Genomic DNA, 17,719 nt, shown 5'->3' with positions numbered 1-17,719 from the left:
TGCTTCCTTTATAAAAGCAAGCTGCATAATATTGCAGAATATGAATATACCAGTTTTTCACCCTTTCTTCTTTTAAAGTATTCAGGTTACTCCCCCTTATTCTTAAAAACAGTGCTTTAGTAAATATTTTACTTGAATGCCTGATGAATTGGTGCTTTTATTTTTAGGTTAAGGCATATATAGGTTTTTCTTTCCTTCTTTCTTTTTTTTTTTTTTTTAAATTTCATTTATTTACTTAAGAGAGACAGAGAGCATGGGCGGGGGGAGAGACAGAGAGAGAGGGAGAGGCAGACTCCCCATTGAGCAGGAAGCCAGAGATGGTAGGGCTCAATCTGAGGATCCCTGAATCATGACTGGACCTGAAGGCAGATGCTTAACCAACTGAGCCACCCAGGCACCCCCAAATATAGATTTTTTCTAATTTAAGATATTTTCATGTTACTACCCAGAATGGTTAATTTACAGCTTTACCAGTAGTGTTGTGCATGCCCATTTCTTGAAGTCTCCTCTTTTTAATGTTTATTATTCTGATGGTCTAGGCTCCAGTTTGTATTTTCCAGTTTTTTAAAGTAGAATCTTTTTATGCTATTGGTCATTCAGATTTTTCCTTTCCATCTCTAGGACCTCTTTTATGTCAGGGATAGGAACTCTGATGTAAATGCTTAAAACAGATTTTTCCAGTATATTTTTGTCTTTCAGTTTTTGTTTGTATATTTGCCATTCAAAAATTTTTCATTTTTACATAATTTAATAATAAGCATTTATTTCCCTTTAAAATTCCTGGTTTTTCTGTGTTGCTTAGTATGGACTTCCTACTTTTAAGTACTCAAATTCTCATTAATTTATTTCTAAAAAAATTTTTTTAAGATTATCTTTAATACATCTGAAATTCACTTTTGTACATGATACAAGTATATTTCTCATGAATAACGTTTGCGATGGGTATCTGGTTATGCAAGCAGCGTTCACTTTCCCTAGATTCAAAAGAGTACTTTCTTTATTTAATTATTGTTCCCTTTATATTTTGGTTCAGTTTCTTGATTGTAAAAGATATTTTTAAAATCAGCATATGAGGACTTTTATAGGTTCTTTCAACCAGTAAAATTTATTACCATGTGTGCATTTTGGTTACGTAGAAATTGTGAAGATTCTAAACAGACTTCCTGTACTTTTAGAGTTTCTGATATTATGAATCTAAAGAACATTTTCTGGTTTTATCAGTGGAGATGTCAAGTGTGGTAGTGATTCCTGTTCTGATTTGAATATAATCAAAATGTTGTTGCTGTGATTTCAGTCAAAAATATTTGGCTGCTTTGCATACCAAATACTCTGCTACCTATAAAATACTCTCTAATTTGTGAGACAAGTCATAAACTTACGAAAGTTTTTTCTAGTGTATTTATCATGTTTATAGTTACAAATGAGTATAAAATACTATTAAAAAGATTAAGTTAATAAATTGTCAGCTGATTGTTTTAGAAAGTAAATATTATGAGCCTTTTACCAATTTTGACAAATAATAACTTTCCTTAACTATAAAGAATTTTAAAAAGTTACTTATATTGACATTTCAAATGTGCTTTTTTTTCTGATTATAAAAATAATTAGGCTTATTGTAAAGAATTTTGGAAATACATAAAAATGTAAAGAAATAAACTAAATTCAACTGTAATATCAACACCTGGGCCACCACTGTTAACATTAGCCAAGTAGGGGGATGATTGACAAAAGAAACAAATAGACAAGTAACAAGGAAAATCAACAGCCAACAGACATAATGTACAGGAATGCCTAACAATTGTTTACTGTATTTGCTATGTATTAATATAAGCTTATTTCGTATTTTAACTCATTTATTTGTTAGTGTGCCCCTCTGATGTATAAGGACTCTCATCATCACCATTTTCTGCTGAGGCACAGTGAGTTAAAGCTTGCCTGAAGTCCCCAGGGTAGTAATTGGCAGGGCCAGGATATGAATCCAGATGGTTTATTTTCAGAGTCTGTTTTTACGATCACTTTGGTGGGCCACCTCTCTAATATGAAGGGTGTTCAACTATAACCAAAGAAAAATTTCACCCATTAGGCTGATTGAAACTTGAAAGATTGAAAAGTTTGATAATACCAAGTATTAGTGAAGATAGGTGTACATTTTTCTTGCATGGAGGCCTTTTCAGAGGGCAAGTTGATGTGACTATTAAAACTTTAAATAGATAGAGGGGTGCATGGCTGGTTCAGTCAGTGGACTGTGCAGCTCTTGGTCTTGGGGTTGAGTTTGAGTCCCGTGTTAAATATAGAGATTACTTAAAAATCTTAAAAACAAAACAAAAAAACTTTAAATGCATGTAGATTCTTCCGTCTAGTAAATCCATTGATCAGTATTTTTCCCCAAAGAAATGCACACACTTGTACATAGACATTTACTGGTATTTTTATTGTGGCATTGTTTTTTTGTTTTTTTAACCCACTGAGCCACCCAGGTGCCCATTTTTTTGTCTTGTTTTGTTTTTTTAAAGATTTGATTTATTTATTTGACAGACAGAGATCACAAGTAGGCAGAGAGGCAGGCAGAGAGAGAGAGGGAAGCAGGTTCCCTGCCAAGCAGAGAGCCCGATGCGGGCTAGATCCCAGGACCCTGGTATCATGATCTGAGCTGAAGGCAGAGGCTTTAACCCATTGAGCCACCCAGGCGCCCCTGTGGCATTGTTTTTAACAGCAAAAAATTGGAAACCATCTTTGTGTTCATCAAAATAATAATGGTTCAATCATCTATAATATGTCTGTACTGTTGAATACTGTAGTTAAAAAGTAGTGAATTGCTTTTATATTAATTTACATGGAAAACTCTTAGAGACATATTTTTAAAGTAGTGTAGTGCAATATTTATATTATGATGAAATACACTATCATAAAACTTAACCATTTTAAAGTGTACAGTTCAGTGGCATTTAGTACATTCAGGATGTTATACAATCTCATCACTATGTTGCTCTAAACTTTAATACCCTAAATGGAAATCTCATTCCCATTAAGTAGCCACTCCCTCTTACCTCCTCCATTTCATCCCTGGCAAGCATAAGTCTGCTTTCTATCTCTGTGGATTTGCCTATTTATTTGAATAGAATTATACAATTTTATGTGGCCTTTTGTGTCTGGCCTCTTTCAACATAAGAGTTCACCTATGTTGTAGCATGAATCAGTACTTCACTCCTTTGATGTACGAATTATTTAATTCTTGGGTATACCACATCTATTCATAGACATTTGAGCAGTTTCTATCTTTTGGCTATCACGAAAGGTGAATGATACTGTGAACTGTGAACATTCATGTACAGGATTTTGTTTGAACATCTGTTGTTAGTTCTTTTGAGTCTTATACCTACAGGTGGAATCACATGGTCATATGGTAACTCTGTGATTAGCTTGTTGGGAAACCCCAAACCATTTTCTACAGTGGCTGCACCATATTTATGTTCTCAGCAACAGTGTATGAGACTTCTATTTGTATTCCATAGCCTTGCCAACATTTGTTAATTTCCTTTTTTCTTAATAGTCATCTAATGGCTGTGAGGTGATACCTCATTGTCGTTTTGATTTGCATTTCCCTAATGACTAAATGTCATTGAGCGTTTTTTCATGTGCTCGTTGGCCATTTCTTTCTGTCCTCTTTGGATAAATATTTAAGTCCTTTGCTCCATTTCTGTATTGGGTCATTTGTCTTTTTGTTTTTGAGTTGTAGGATTTCTTTTTATATTCTGAATATTAAACTCTTTATCAGATATGTGATTTGCAAATATTTTTTCTTAGTCTCTAGGTTTTCTTTTCATTCTCTTGTTAGTATACATATGTATGCATAAAAATACGCATAAAAGTTTTGAATTTTGATGTTCAGTTTGTTTTTCCTTTTACTTGTGCTTTTGGTGTTTTATCTAAGAATCCATTGTCAAATTGAAATTCATGAAAATTTACCCGTCTGTCTCCTTTTAAGAGTTTTATGGTTTTAGTTCTTAAGTTTAGGCCATTGGTTCATTTTGAGTTCTTTTTTTAAATCTCGTGCAAGGTAGAGATACATGTGAGTTAAGGATAACTGAGTATGTAGATAGCACCTTTGTTGACGAGACTGTTCTTTTTCCATTGAACGGTCTGTCTTAGCATCCTTGTTGAAAATCATTTGACATGTGTTTATTTTGGACTTCCAATTCTAATCCATTGGTCTGTATGGTTAATCATATAGCAATATACACTATCTTGATTACTGTTACATTGTACTAAATTTTGAAATAGGGAAGTGTGATTCTTAAGGCTCCTTGCAATTCCATATGACTTTGAGCATTGGCTTTTCCCTTTCTGCAAAAAAAAAAAAAAAAAAAATTAGATTTTGATAGGGTAGCACTGAATTTGTAGATTGCTTTTGGCAGTATTGCCATTTTACTAGTATTCTCTTCAGATCCATGAATATGAGGATTTTTTTTTTAAGATTTTATTTATTTATTTATTTGACAGACGGAGATCACAAGTAGGCAGAGAGGCAGGCAGAGAAAGAAGGGGGGAGCAGGCTCTCTGCTGAACAGAGAGCCCAATGCGGGGCTCAATCCCAGTACCCTGGGATCATGACCTGAGCTGAAGGCAGAGGCTTTAACCCACTGAGCCACCCAGGCGCCCCATGAGATGTTCTTTTTTTTTTTTTTTTTTTTTTTTTTTTATTTATTTATTTGACAGAGAGAGATCACAAGTAGACAGAGAGGCAGGCAGAGAGGGAAGCAGGCTCCCTGCAGAGCAGAGAGCCCGACGCGGGACTCGATCCCAGGACCCCGAGACCACGACCCGAGCTGAAGGCAGCGGCCCAACCCACTACTTTTTTTTTTTTTTTTTTTTTTTTTTTTTGTAGTTTTAAGTGTGTCAGTCATGTACTTCCTTGGTTGAATTTATTCTAAAGTATTCTTTCTGATACAATTGTAAATTGAATTCTTGTTTTCTTAATTTCCTTTTTGGATTGTTCTTTGCAAGTGATTTTTCTGTTGCTTATATCCTTTTAACTTTGCTGAATTCATTTATTAACTCTAATAATAATTTCATGTGTGTGTATGTATTTAGAATTTTCTATATATAGGCTTATGTCATTTATAAACTGGTAGTTTTACTCTTTAGAACCTTTCCTATTTGAATGCCCTTGTTTTTCCCTGCCTGGTTACTCTGGCTAGGACTTCATGCACAATATTAAATGGAAGTGGCAAGAACAGGCAATTTTGTCTTTTTCCTGGTCCAAGGGGGAAAGTGATTTTTAAAACTTTTATTTTATATGATTCATGTGTTTGAGTAAAGGTATAAAACTCAGCTCTGTATTTCTAATATGTAATGAGTTGGAGTATGTCATTTTTCTACTTTCTCTGTATTTTAACTTTTTTCTGTAATGAGGATATATATTTTTAGGTTGTGAAAATTATTAAAAGAAAAAGGTGCATACTTCTCAACAATAAAACTGTAATCTGGCAATGTCATGAATTGCCTTTGAAGAGGCCTATTACAAATGTATGTTGAAATGGCATATAATTTTCACTAGCCAGAACAAATGTAACTAAAGTTTTTCTCCAGGTCATACATTGGATAGAAGAGCAGAAAACCAAAATAGCCTTAGATAAATAAGTTAAAAATACCAAATTTCAAAAACAGCAGAAGATTTTCGGCATGGAATTATACCTTGTGGTGTTCTGTAAATGTTCATTTTATTTCCCTGAGTGATGTCATCTACCTGCCCTGTACCCTCAAGATGTTTTTTAGCAGTACTTTAGCCACGTTGTTTCATGTTTCCCATTCTGTGAAACGATTCTTGATGATTATAATTAGCATAGTATTATATCCTATAATTAGACTTGAACTTTTTGAAGGCTGGGTTGCAGGGCAGAGAGCCGAGAGCTGTGGTTTAAAACTTGGGTATCCTTAGGTCACCTGACACTAGCTAACTGAATTATTTCAAGAAGTGATCTTGTAACTAGGCTAAAAAAACAAAAACTTCTGAGAGTACATTTGCATTCAGATCCTGTTAGTTTGAAAAATGATTTGGAAAATACAAATTAGAAGCAGTTTTTAGTGTATCCGTTTCATCAACTGAGTAAAATGTACTTGTAGTATTTATTATAATTATCCTGTATCATGCATGTTTTAAAAAGGAAATAGAAAATTTTACTTTGCAAGCTCAGTGGTTGGGATATTGATAGTTCATATGAAAAGGACCTTATAGCTTGCATCCTGGTATTTCAAGGTGTTTCCTTAAAATAGTTCACAATGTAAAGGGCAAAAATTAAGGGTAAAATTTATTCCTTCAAATAATCTTTTTAAAAAAGCTTGTGTTTTCTTTGTATCAACATACATGTTTCCATTTTTTCTCTTGTAGTACCTGTTTGAAAATGGTAGAATAGATAACATTTTTACTGAGCCCTATTCCAGATTTATGATTGAACTTACCAAACTCTTGAAAATATGGGAACCTACAATACTTCCTAATGGTAGGATGCTTATCTTTTATTTTGATTCTTTTCATGATATTCCTTCCTAAAGTGCTTAATTTTTATGAATATCTTTTTATAAATTGTTCATTTATATTTCTATCTTGACTTATAGTATATTTGGACTTCTGAGGAAAAACACTTTGGTTTATTATTGATTTTAATAAAATTCTAACTTCCGTACAGTGTAATAAAAATAAAACTGGAAGTTGTATTTACTTTTTAGAAGCCATTTTTGGTTTGGTAGTGTCAGTGAAGTTGAACACTATACCAGCAGCTGACATATACTTTACTTCTAGACTGTACCCATTAGCAGTGGACCTTCCTCAGTAGTTCATTATCAGTACCTTGTATTGGTTGTTAGAAGAGTTACGTCTTCATCGTTGAATTATCTTTGACCCTCTGTTGTTGGACAACTTCCTGATTTACTCCTGGTCTTAGGCTCCTTGGCTGTGAACAGAGAGGTTGAACCTGACGTTTAGGATTTTGTGCCCCTTTTGGGCAGAGAGCACCTTTGAAGCATTCTGAGCAGTGTGGTGTCTTGACGCATTTAGCATCCAAAGAAGAGACAAGGGAGGTAGAGTTGGAAGTAATAAATTCATGCTTGTGGTTAGTCTCCCAAGAATAGAATGCATAAGCAGCAACAAAGAGGATTGGTGAGAGAACATCAGGAAGGACCTGCGTTTAAAGGCTGTCATGAGGACTGTGTGCTTAAAGGTGTACTCATCTTAATTCTTCTGCAGGACACCTGCTTTTCAAAAGGAATCCCATATAAGTAATCACAGTAATCACTCTTAATGTAATTTAAAATAAGAGGGTGTGTGAGGGATGGAGGGAGCTAGCTGCCTTTTAATGATCTGAGCTAAAATGAAACTGAACCAGTTAACAGTAAGCATAAAGATCTCAAAAAGGAGTCTGCAAACTGCTTGATCTGGCCTGCTGCCTGTTTCTGTATAGTCTATGAGTTACAAATGGTTGGAGAAAATCTAAAGAAGAGTAATGTTTTGTGACAAATGAAAATTAAAATTGTATGAAATTTAAATTTTTGTGTATAAGTAAACTTTATTGTTACACACCACACCTGTTTATTTCCATATTGTCTGCTGCTCCCCATCTTCAGTAACAACAGACTTGTTCAGAGCCTCTCTGTCCCACAGTACTTGAAATATTTACCATCTGGCCCTTTATAGAAAAAGTTAGCCAAACCCTGGTCTAAAATAACAATAGATTAAAACTGTTTCAGGGGATTGCTCATGGCTTCTGCTTCATTGGACTCATCTGCTCTTTCTTTGGGGTGCCTTTTCTGGTTTTCCATAGAAGGAAGTGGGGGAGAGGGGAACCATGGGTCATTTCCTTTATATAGTCCTGTCTGAGAATTTATTACTTGGTCCTGTTTAGCAGGAGCTTAGTACTGTTACTGCTTTCCCCCTTCTTCGGTGCAGGTTACATGTTCTCTCGAATTGAAGAAGAGCATTTGTGGGAGTGCAAACAGCTGGGCGCCTACTCACCCATTGTCCTCTTGAATACCCTCCTTTTCTTCAATACCAAATACTTTCAACTCAAGAATGTGACTGAGCACTTGAAGCTTTCCTTTGCCCACGTGATGAGACGGACTAGGACTCTGAAGTATAGCACCAAGATGACATATCTGAGGTTCTTTCCACCTTTACAAAAGCAGGAGTCAGAACCAGGTGTGTGGTGGAGTTTGTGAGGTTTTTATTCGAAGTCTGGTTAGTATGCAAATAGAGACTTACCACAGAAGGATAACTAAAAATTCTAGACATGGAAGAGTGTAGCTTTAGATGTAGCTTTAGACTATAGATTCTTTTTTATTGCCAAGGCTAGGTTAAAGACTTGCCACAATCACTTGCTTCACTGTACTTTTATTGACTTTTAAATTAGGAATTCTGATTTAATTGGTCAGAAGTAGAGCCCAAATAAATCTGCATTGTAAAACTTTGCAGAGAATTTAAACACACAGCTAAGAATCAGAATCACTGATTTAGAGGCAATAGATCACCCAATTGCTAGTGTAAAGGAACCTAATTTTTAAACCTATTATTTCTAAATATTGATTGATTGATTTTTAGTTAATTTTTAGTTAAAAAAAATAGTTAACTAAAACTCTTTATAGTTAATATTAAATGTCAGTTTCTGAAGAAACTTAAAACCTGGCCCAGAGTGTGCAGATGGTATTTGACTTAATAATTTTTCAACTTTCCAGTCGTGAAAAAGCAACATGCATGCATTCAGTAGAAACTGTACTTTGAATGTGGATTTTGGTATTTTCTTGGGCTAATGGAATGCAGTATGATCCTCACTTGTGATGCTGGGCGGAAACAGTCTGCAGCTTCCAGTCAGCCCAAGGATCACAAGGGTGGACAGTATGCTTATAGCCATTCTGTACCCAGTCAGCCTTTTCTCTTTCTAGTATAGCATTTAATCAGTGATGTGAGGTAGTCAATACTTTATTATAAAATAGCCTTTGTGTTAGGGGATTTTTGCTGAGTTGTGGGCTATATAAGTGTTCCGAGCATGTTTCAGCTATGGTGTTTGAAAGGTTACATGTATTAAATGCATTTTTGGTTCAGGGTGGGTTTATCAGGTTGTAACCCCATTGTATGTCAAGGAAGATCTGTATCAGTTTACTACACGGTGGAGTAATGTCAACGGTCACAATTTTCTTAGGAGGTTTATGGTCTAACATTCCCAAAACAGTCTACTCAGTAGTAGTTTGTTTTTAACATTTAAAAAAAACTAACATATTGTGGAACTAGAAATTAAACATTTATTCTAACCAAAATTGTAAGTTCTAAAATTCCGAAAGTCAAGTTGTTACTTTCTTGGGATAAGAATGAAATAGATATATATTTTGAATGTGAGACTTTAAAAATTACTGAAACTAAAGTCTGTAAAGAATGATTGTGATGTTCATGGTTGTGTTAACTTTACTCTCAGTTGCTCCTTTCCTTTAGAAAATGTAACGCTATTGTGCTTTCTCAGCCCATGACTATGTCCTGTCTCCTTTATTTTGTTCGTATATCGCCCACTTTATGCTCTTAATTGATATCGGGGGCAGGGAGAGGCAATCAGGTAACATTTCCCTGTTTTCTGATGAGGTACTTTACAAGACTGGTAGTCTTTCAGCTTCTTTTCTGAATGAATGAGTCTTTATATTTAGGTACCCTCTAAATAGAAAACTGGGGTGAATTTTAAGTAATAACTAATGCAGGAAGCTGGGGAAAGTTCTTTGCCACCTATTAAGAGCAGCTATAAGAAAAGAAGAAGAAAACCTTTTTCTTCAGGTTCGCAGCAGATCCACCACCCACTAATATTCTCTTAAAGCCTGAATGGAGAAAGTGGGAAAGAAACAGCTCTGCTTTCCATGTCTTTACCCTGGTTTCTTTTTGATAGCCCTTGGCCTCTGCAAAATTCTGTTGGTGAAAAAGGGCTTGCCCTTTTCTTATCAGATGGTCAACTTAGAATTTCTTTTCCCAGCAAAGATTCCATTTTTCATAATACTATGACAGCTAGAAGAAACTTGGTAATGCCCACTGGACTCTGATGCCCCACAGTAAAAGTATTTTCAGGTAAAGAGGGGACAACTTCTCTCTTGATCTCTTCTGTAGAAGAGCACTTAGAACCCGTTTTTCCCCTTCTTTTTCTTGCTGTGGCTTAAGATATACCTGATGAAATTTCATAGCAAAATCAGGTTCAGAATTAGGACCTAACTCTCTAGTACCATGCTTTTTGCCATGCTACCCCCATTTTGGTGAGCTGGAAAACATAAATTTTACAGAACGGTGGCTTTGATTTGTTCAGTCCTATTAAGCAGTAGTTAAAACACTGTCTAGGGCCTCTGTAGGTGCTCAGTCAGTGCTCGTGGGATGAGTGAGTGAATGGGAGGAGAAGGGACTGACAGTTCTGATTGAAAACAAAGCTTAGTGCCTGTCTTGAGACTGGAAGAAAAGATTCTTCTAATCTTTTGATTATTATTTCCCATCTCAAGATAAACTAACTGTTGGCAAAAGAAAACGAAATGAAGATGATGAGGTTCCAGTGGGTGTGGAGATGGCAGAGAATACTGACAACCCATTACGATGTCCAGTCCGACTTTATGAGTTTTACCTATCAAAATGGTAAGCAGCCTTCCTCTGGACTAGGTTCAGCACAGTTCAAAAAGTAGTTAACATGTCTTGGATTTCAGATACTTGAATATCAGAAATACAACTTTAGACAAGGGTATACCTTTAATCTCCTTTTTGTCCCTTTTCTCATATCTGCCTCGATTTTGGACCCCAAAACAAACTGCTGAATCTTGATAATTGTTTTTCTAAAAATCTCTTCAAAAACAAGAATCACAGCTATTGTTTGATCTTTACAACTGTTGCTCACCCTTTATGTGATAACTATGTTGTGATTTTGCTATTTATATAGGAAAAATTTTAGAGGAGAGGTTTTACTCCTAAGCCTGTAAATAGAAAAACAGTTTATTTTTAAGGAATTTATATTTTTTGAATGGTCTTTCTCTTACAGAAACTTTAAGACTTTAGAGTTATAGGAGCCACACTAAAGCACTTTTTCTCAAAGAAATGTAGTGACTGGGTTTGCCCCGTGGTAATGTGTACTGAATGCTCCCGGGGATCATTCCAGGATATTGGGTGCTGAGGATATGTGGTTCTCAGCCATAGTGTCATATGTGAGTTGAATTTTTTGTTGCTCCTAATAATGTTTTAAATACTAAAGTTTGTGAACGACTTATGCTTTGTCTTCTGTTAACATTATATTACATTACATTATATTACATTATAACATTACAAGCACCAGGGGGAGAGTGCTTGTAAACTTATTTATCTCCCTGGGTGCATCGCTTATCTATGACATTAGTCACAGTAGGGAAGAAGGCGAGAGCCACTATATTAAAGAGTAGTTACATATTTCCTACATTTTCTGATCCCCAATTTCCTTAGTTTCTTTCTTTCTTTCTTTTTTTTTTTTCTCCCTGTGGATAGTTCTGAAAGTGTGAAGCAGAGGAATGATGTGTTTTACCTGCAACCCGAGCGCTCCTGTGTTCCGAATAGTCCTATGTGGTACTCCACATTTCCGATAGACCCTGGGACCCTGGACACCATGTTAACACGTATTCTCATGGTGAGGGAGGTACACGAAGAACTTGCCAAAGCCAAATCAGAAGACTCTGATGTTGAATTATCAGATTAAAGTGGAAGTGGGGTTCCTATTTTCATACACATGGGTATGCACCAAACTGTGAATGCATCCAGCTTTGGAAAACGATGTACAAGTCCAAGTCCTCTTGACTTGATTATAAGATAATGGAAAACAGATGACTCGTGAACCACAGTGTGGATGTACAAATGAAAACTGAAGGAATATGAACCTGAGAAATGTTGTTCTTTGGCAGTGATATAGTTCTTAGACATCTTCAGAATGACTAACCAATTTCTCTGAGTGGTGCATAATCTTATTTTGTTTGGGAATAACAAATTGTGGAATATTTTTAAGGAAAACTGTTGTATAAAACTCTACCATAGTAACCTTAGACCTTAGAGAGGTAGCTTTGGAATCAAACCTTGGCTGCAGTAGGCTACTTGGGCAAGCCCTATGTGCACGTCAGGGGAGAAATCAGTGCAGAGCTAAGAGTGACATCAGATAAGGACTGTGGGACCCAGACTTGAAGACCCAATAAAAATATTCAACTTTTTTTTAAAAGGTAGAGAGTGATGTGGTGTTGATTTAGATTTTCACTGCCAAGCCAGTTCTGTGAAGGGTAGAAGCCTCTGGTGCTTTTGCCATGGGCCCCTCACATTAGGGAAAAAGGCCTTCACTGCTGTTCACACAGTAATGTGTCCCTTCACTTTCTGGGTCTAGCCTTCTCAGCTGTGGGTCTAGATGTGGGTAAATTGAGGTAAAGGGGCTGAAACTCCACGAACTGATAAGGCACACAGAAAATTTTTTGTGGAGCCCATTAGACCCCAAGTGTCTTGAAATGTTTGTAGAAAACCCACGAAAATGCCCACTTCTCTGGGTGTCAGCCTTTATTGCTGCTGTCTCATAGCATGAGCTGTGGTACACAGAAATGGGGGTTCTTTTGTTCTCATTTTATCCCCAAATGGCAGCTTTTCTCTCATTGTTTTATCTTCCTATTTCCCAGATCCTCTTATTTTGTCTTTTGCACCAGTTTCTGGAGGCCCTTGTCATTTCAAAAAGAATAGTCTCTCTCCATACTCTGGCAAACCTGTGGGTGATTCCACAAAGACACAGTATTACTTAGCTGTCGGAATTATGGTAGAAAAGGTCCTAGTATGTTCCTATAAAGCATTTGGAAGATGATCTTATTGCCCTAAGAAACTTGAAAATACGGATTCTGGGGTTAGGATACAAAGACATTGACTGTCGTGCATATCCACAGCAGGTCTTATAGCATTATTCCAAACTCTAGCTGTTTTAGTAGTTCTTTGAGGATTGCAAGTCATAGGTGTGTTTGGCATATCAATCCATCTCCCTCATCTCCATTCTCAGCTTCTACCCCCAGAAAATTTTGACTCAAAGCTTTTATGATGTTGGCCAATCACAGAACTTCTTTAGCGGAGGTGAATTTGACCCTGTAATAGAGATGCAAGAAGTCCAAAAAGCCTCTTAGAAATTTTAACCTTGAAAGACTTTTCAGTATATCCCATTTTTTAGATGCGGGTGGCAGGTGTTTTGGTTTTTTAAAAATAAATGAAAGTCATTTAAGTACAATAAAAGTTTAAAAGTAGGCCTTTTGACGTTGTATACTTGATGGTTCTCTCCCTCTGCCTGTAACAAATTTCGTTTTGGTTACCAGGAACTTTGTGAAAGAAGTAAATCTGCCCCAGTTCTGTATGATTAATTCCATCTGTGTTTGTCATTTCTGACTGGAAAACTTCTTACATCCAGATCTTGTTTGATATGGAGGAAAAGCAACTGGATTGTCTGATAAGTCTGCCAATAAACTATCCAGAAACATCAGTTGTAATAGCCCCCACTATACAAATTTTATGGTTTGTATAAACACTAACATTTCCCCTTCTGTAGTTGTATCAAGAACAAATATTGTTGGCATAGTAGATACCTTTGTTAGAAAACACCAGAGAGAAAAAAAGAAATCTGTATCTTTTAACTGAGAACAGCTAATACCCAGGTCAATGGGTATTAGGACTTCAATTGCATGTTAGTCCACAGAGTTGTCCAGACCCTAAATTAATACGTAAAAGAAAATCTTGATTAATTATTGGTCATTCTTCATAAGCGTAGTTGTTGATATGTGTGTCAGACTATTTGCTTTTTAAAATTTTATTAAAATTATGTAAAATTGCATTTTTATTTCCAGGGGAGGAAAAAAAAATATCAAACAAGCAAAACATCTAAATTATCCTTTCTGTTCTTTTTTATTTTTTAACCACTTTTGGGTTTTCCCCTTGCAGAAACTACAGAAATATTCCCTTAGAATAAAATAGTATATTTGTATTTGATGGGTGAGTTATTCCTTTTCTTTATCTTGAACGAATTTTAAATATTTTTTTTCTGTTTATGTTTATGAGCCAACAGATGGTATATTACTGAGAGAGCAGTTTTCAGGAAATAAATTATTTGGTTTTTACTTAGTGCCGTAAACATATTGTTTCATTGCGAAGTCTTTTCACTTGTTTTCTTTTTCCATCAAAAGACTCGTTCCCATTTTGAGTTAATTAACTATAAGGAGAGCCCTGAAAGCTTAGAAATACCAGGTATCCTATAGGTATATGTTTCATTTCAGGCAAAGTGTTTTGAGATTTACAAAGCTTGCATCAGTTCACCTTGAATGATTCTGAAATTGTGAGACTGGGATAAAGAATATATATCTATTTCTTAAGGATAAATACGTAATTTGGAAATGTGAGACTAAATGGCATTTTCCATCAACTCTCACTCTATCTGGGTATTGTGCAAACCCACTATCAATTCCACATGGACTGTTTCTGTCTACTGCCTTTTGGCATTTCTAATTTTGTAAAACAGGAGTTTTCCAAGAAGTCTAAAGTAAAATGAATTTCCACATATGAATCCCAGTTTTCTATTAAATTCAGAATTTAATTTTCCATGCAAATAAAAAAGTTCACTGTGGTAGTGAGTTGAAATTTGAGGAAAGAATTAGGCACTAATTCCCCTAGTTCCTCCTGTGTATTATCATTATTGAAAGAATAATCATTGAGGGGCATTGTTACAGAGTAGGAAGATCTGAGGCTTTGGAGCCTAGTCTTTCTACTTACTGGTTGTATAGCTTTAGGTAAATCACTTAACTACTGTGTGCCTGTTTTCTTATAAAGTGGGAATAAGAATAACTTTTATGAATTTGGCACATGTTAGGCTTTTGGATGTGATTTTTTTAATCATAACATTGCTAGGCATATAGCAAGATTTTAAATAAAGGTTAATCCCCTTCCTGCAGCCTGTATTTTCACTAAGTTCAGTGCTTCCGATTCTTTTTTTTTTTTTTTTCAAGACTTTATTGATTTATCTGACACAGAGAAAGCACAAGTAGGGGGAGCAGCAGGCAGAGGGAGAGGGAGAAAGCAGACTCCCCACTGAGCAGGGAGCCCAGTTTGGTACTCAATCCCAGGACCCTGGGATCATGACCTGAGCCAACAGCAGCTGCTTGCTTAACCTACTGGGCCACCCAGGAACCCCAGTGCTTCCAGTTCTGCAAAACATAATATCCTATATGATTTTAATCAGATATTTAGAATAACTAAGTACCTTATGTAATCATAAGTTCTTTACTCATGCTTATATACATATGAAGAGTAATTGACATCACAGAAATCCACTGATAACTTACTACATTGAAAGAAGGAGGAAATACATGATATACCTTTTTTTTTTTTTCAATTGCGGAAACTCTTAATGAAATTTCATTTACTTAGTAATGGTTATATACCATGTCTTGGGAGCAAGACAACTGTACAGCAGTATACATCTCCCCACTTCTTCTTTCATTAACAGAAACCCCTACTCCCTCTGCCTTGTTTTAGCTAGGCAGTAGTTTCTTTGGTAAGCACTTAATATTTTCCAGGCTACTTTACAACTGTGAACATGGGACTGACTTTTGACCAAGGGGATGGAAACAGTTTATAACTAGCAGGCCACATCCTTAAAAGGAAAGACCTTGCCTTCCTCATGTAATTTCCCCTTTTCAATGGGCCAGAATGTCACTATGCTCATGGCAGCCCAGTTCTATCTGTGTGGGAAAGGGCAGCATATCAAAAACACATTAACCTCATAAGGCAGGGGCACTTCTCTACTGAACTGCCTGCTAGCTCGGACCGTCACATGAGAAAGACAGAAACCTTCTGTCTTACTTCAGCCATTGTTACTTGGTCTCTGCTAAAGTAAACAAATGAGTTTCCTAACAGATTTACTACACCCAGGGTCATGCTACTGCTTAACATAGAACTGGAAATTCTAATCCAGACCATAAGGAAGAAAAAGAAGGAGACAGTCAGTATTGGAATGAGAAAACTCATTATTTTTATTTTATTTATTTATTTTTTAAGTAATCCCTACACCCAGTGTGAGGATCCAACTCATGACCCTGAGACAAGAGTTGGATGCTCGTGAGCCAGCCAGGGCACTTACGAAACTCATTATTTTTAAGTCATATTTTCAGATGTGCAGGGACACCTGTAATTAAGAAAACAGCAAACTCTGAAAATAAGTTTAAGAATGGTAGCTACAAAATAGTTCATGAAAATTTCAAGCACTTTTCTACTAGAGCAGCAGCTAATTAGACAATGTGATTAAAAGGAAAAGATCTATTCACAGTAGCACTGAAAGCTATAAAGTATTTAGTAATTAAGTAATGTGCAAAAATCCTGTGTTTGTTTTAGTAGGTGGTGTTGGAAAACTGGCTTTTTACATGGAGAAAACAGGATACCTAACTAGCATCATGTCCAAAGGTGGGCTCTCAATGGATTTAAAGGTCTTAAATGTGAAAGGTAAAATTATAAAATTAATAGAAATATGGCAAATACTGTTGTGATCTGGGGGAGAAAAGGAGCTTCTTAAATAAAATTCCCAAAGCACAAACCATATGGAGAAAATTTATATATTAACTTTGTATCAGAATTAAAAGATAATTGTCAGTAAAAGATAGCAAACAAATGACAGGCTCAGAGAAGACACAGGTTTCCCTGCTCTCTGAAGGTACAGCGTTCCTATGAAAACTTAAGTAAGCCAAAACAGTGTAGAATGGAAATCTATATGGAAAATTCTAGCATTCCCAGACCCCAAAACAACCCCTCTTAGGTTTTTCGGATTCTTGGCACATCTTGCTAACAGATGTAGAAAATAAGCCAAGATAAAGCACAGATGCTCCCAGACACCTTGCAGAGAGAGTTACGGAGACGGAGGTGGTTGATGCCGAGACACTGAGGGTAGTTCCCAGGAAAGGAGCTTTGTGGTGCTGCTTTTGCTCCTTGGGGTGTGCACTGCCTCTGTAAGGACTAGCTGTAAAATTCAGAATGCTATTTTGGCGTTGTGCCTTTTTTGTGAAAGAGAAAATCCTCTTCTGATATCTTTTGGTTAGCAAAAATGGGTACTAATGTAAGTTTTTGTAAAAGTGAAGTGGCCTAATACCAACTTTCAGAGAGTGGGAATACCTGTACTTGCAAAACCACCAAATGATATATATCTCGAATATACCCACAACTGCTGAATTGTAAAGAAAAGCGAACAAAGAATAATGAATACTTCATAGAAGGGAAACCCAAACAGGGAACATGTATGTGAAGAGATGTTCAGATTCCTTTAGTAATTATGGAATTTCTCTTCAAATCTATCAGTTCATGTCCTTAAGATTGGCCAAATAAGAAAAGTGAATAATGCCAAGTGTATTCATATTAGGATATAAAAACCCTTACATATTGCAAGAATAACTGAACTGTATAGTTGACCCTTGAACAACGCAGGAGTCGGGCAATAATCACACAGTTGGAAATCAGAGTATTAGATTTGACTCCCCAGAAACGTAACTACTAATAGCCTGTTGTTGACTGGAAGCCTTACTGATTTAACAAATAATCAATTAACACATATTTTGTGTATTATATGTATTATATGTTGTATTACAATGTGAAGAAGAGAAAAGAAAATGTTATTAAGAAAATCATGAGGAAGAGAAAATATTTATGATACTGTGC

At 35.9% G+C, this 17,719-nt stretch overlaps 1 protein-coding gene across 7 annotated transcripts in view; it reads left to right on the top strand.

Moving 5' to 3' along the window:
- Positions 1-14,009, top strand: part of ZMYM4 (zinc finger MYM-type containing 4) — a 150,157-nt gene extending 136,148 nt beyond the window's left edge. For all 7 annotated transcript variants that reach the window (XM_045997639.1, XM_045997628.1, XM_045997661.1 and 4 more), the window contains 4 exons: positions 6,389-6,500; positions 7,943-8,191; positions 10,510-10,639; positions 11,513-14,009. In XM_045997639.1, the coding sequence (XP_045853595.1) occupies positions 6,389-6,500; positions 7,943-8,191; positions 10,510-10,639; positions 11,513-11,720 (699 nt within the window). In that variant the 3' untranslated portion in view covers positions 11,721-14,009. The remainder of the gene's footprint in view (positions 1-6,388; positions 6,501-7,942; positions 8,192-10,509; positions 10,640-11,512) is intronic.
- Positions 14,010-17,719: the final 3,710 nt, after the last annotated feature.

Source organism: Meles meles, chromosome 1, assembly GCF_922984935.1.
Source record: "Meles meles chromosome 1, mMelMel3.1 paternal haplotype, whole genome shotgun sequence".
In the NCBI taxonomy this organism is placed as follows: Eukaryota; Metazoa; Chordata; class Mammalia; order Carnivora; family Mustelidae; genus Meles; species Meles meles.
This window is presented reverse-complemented; position numbering and strand designations above follow the sequence as displayed.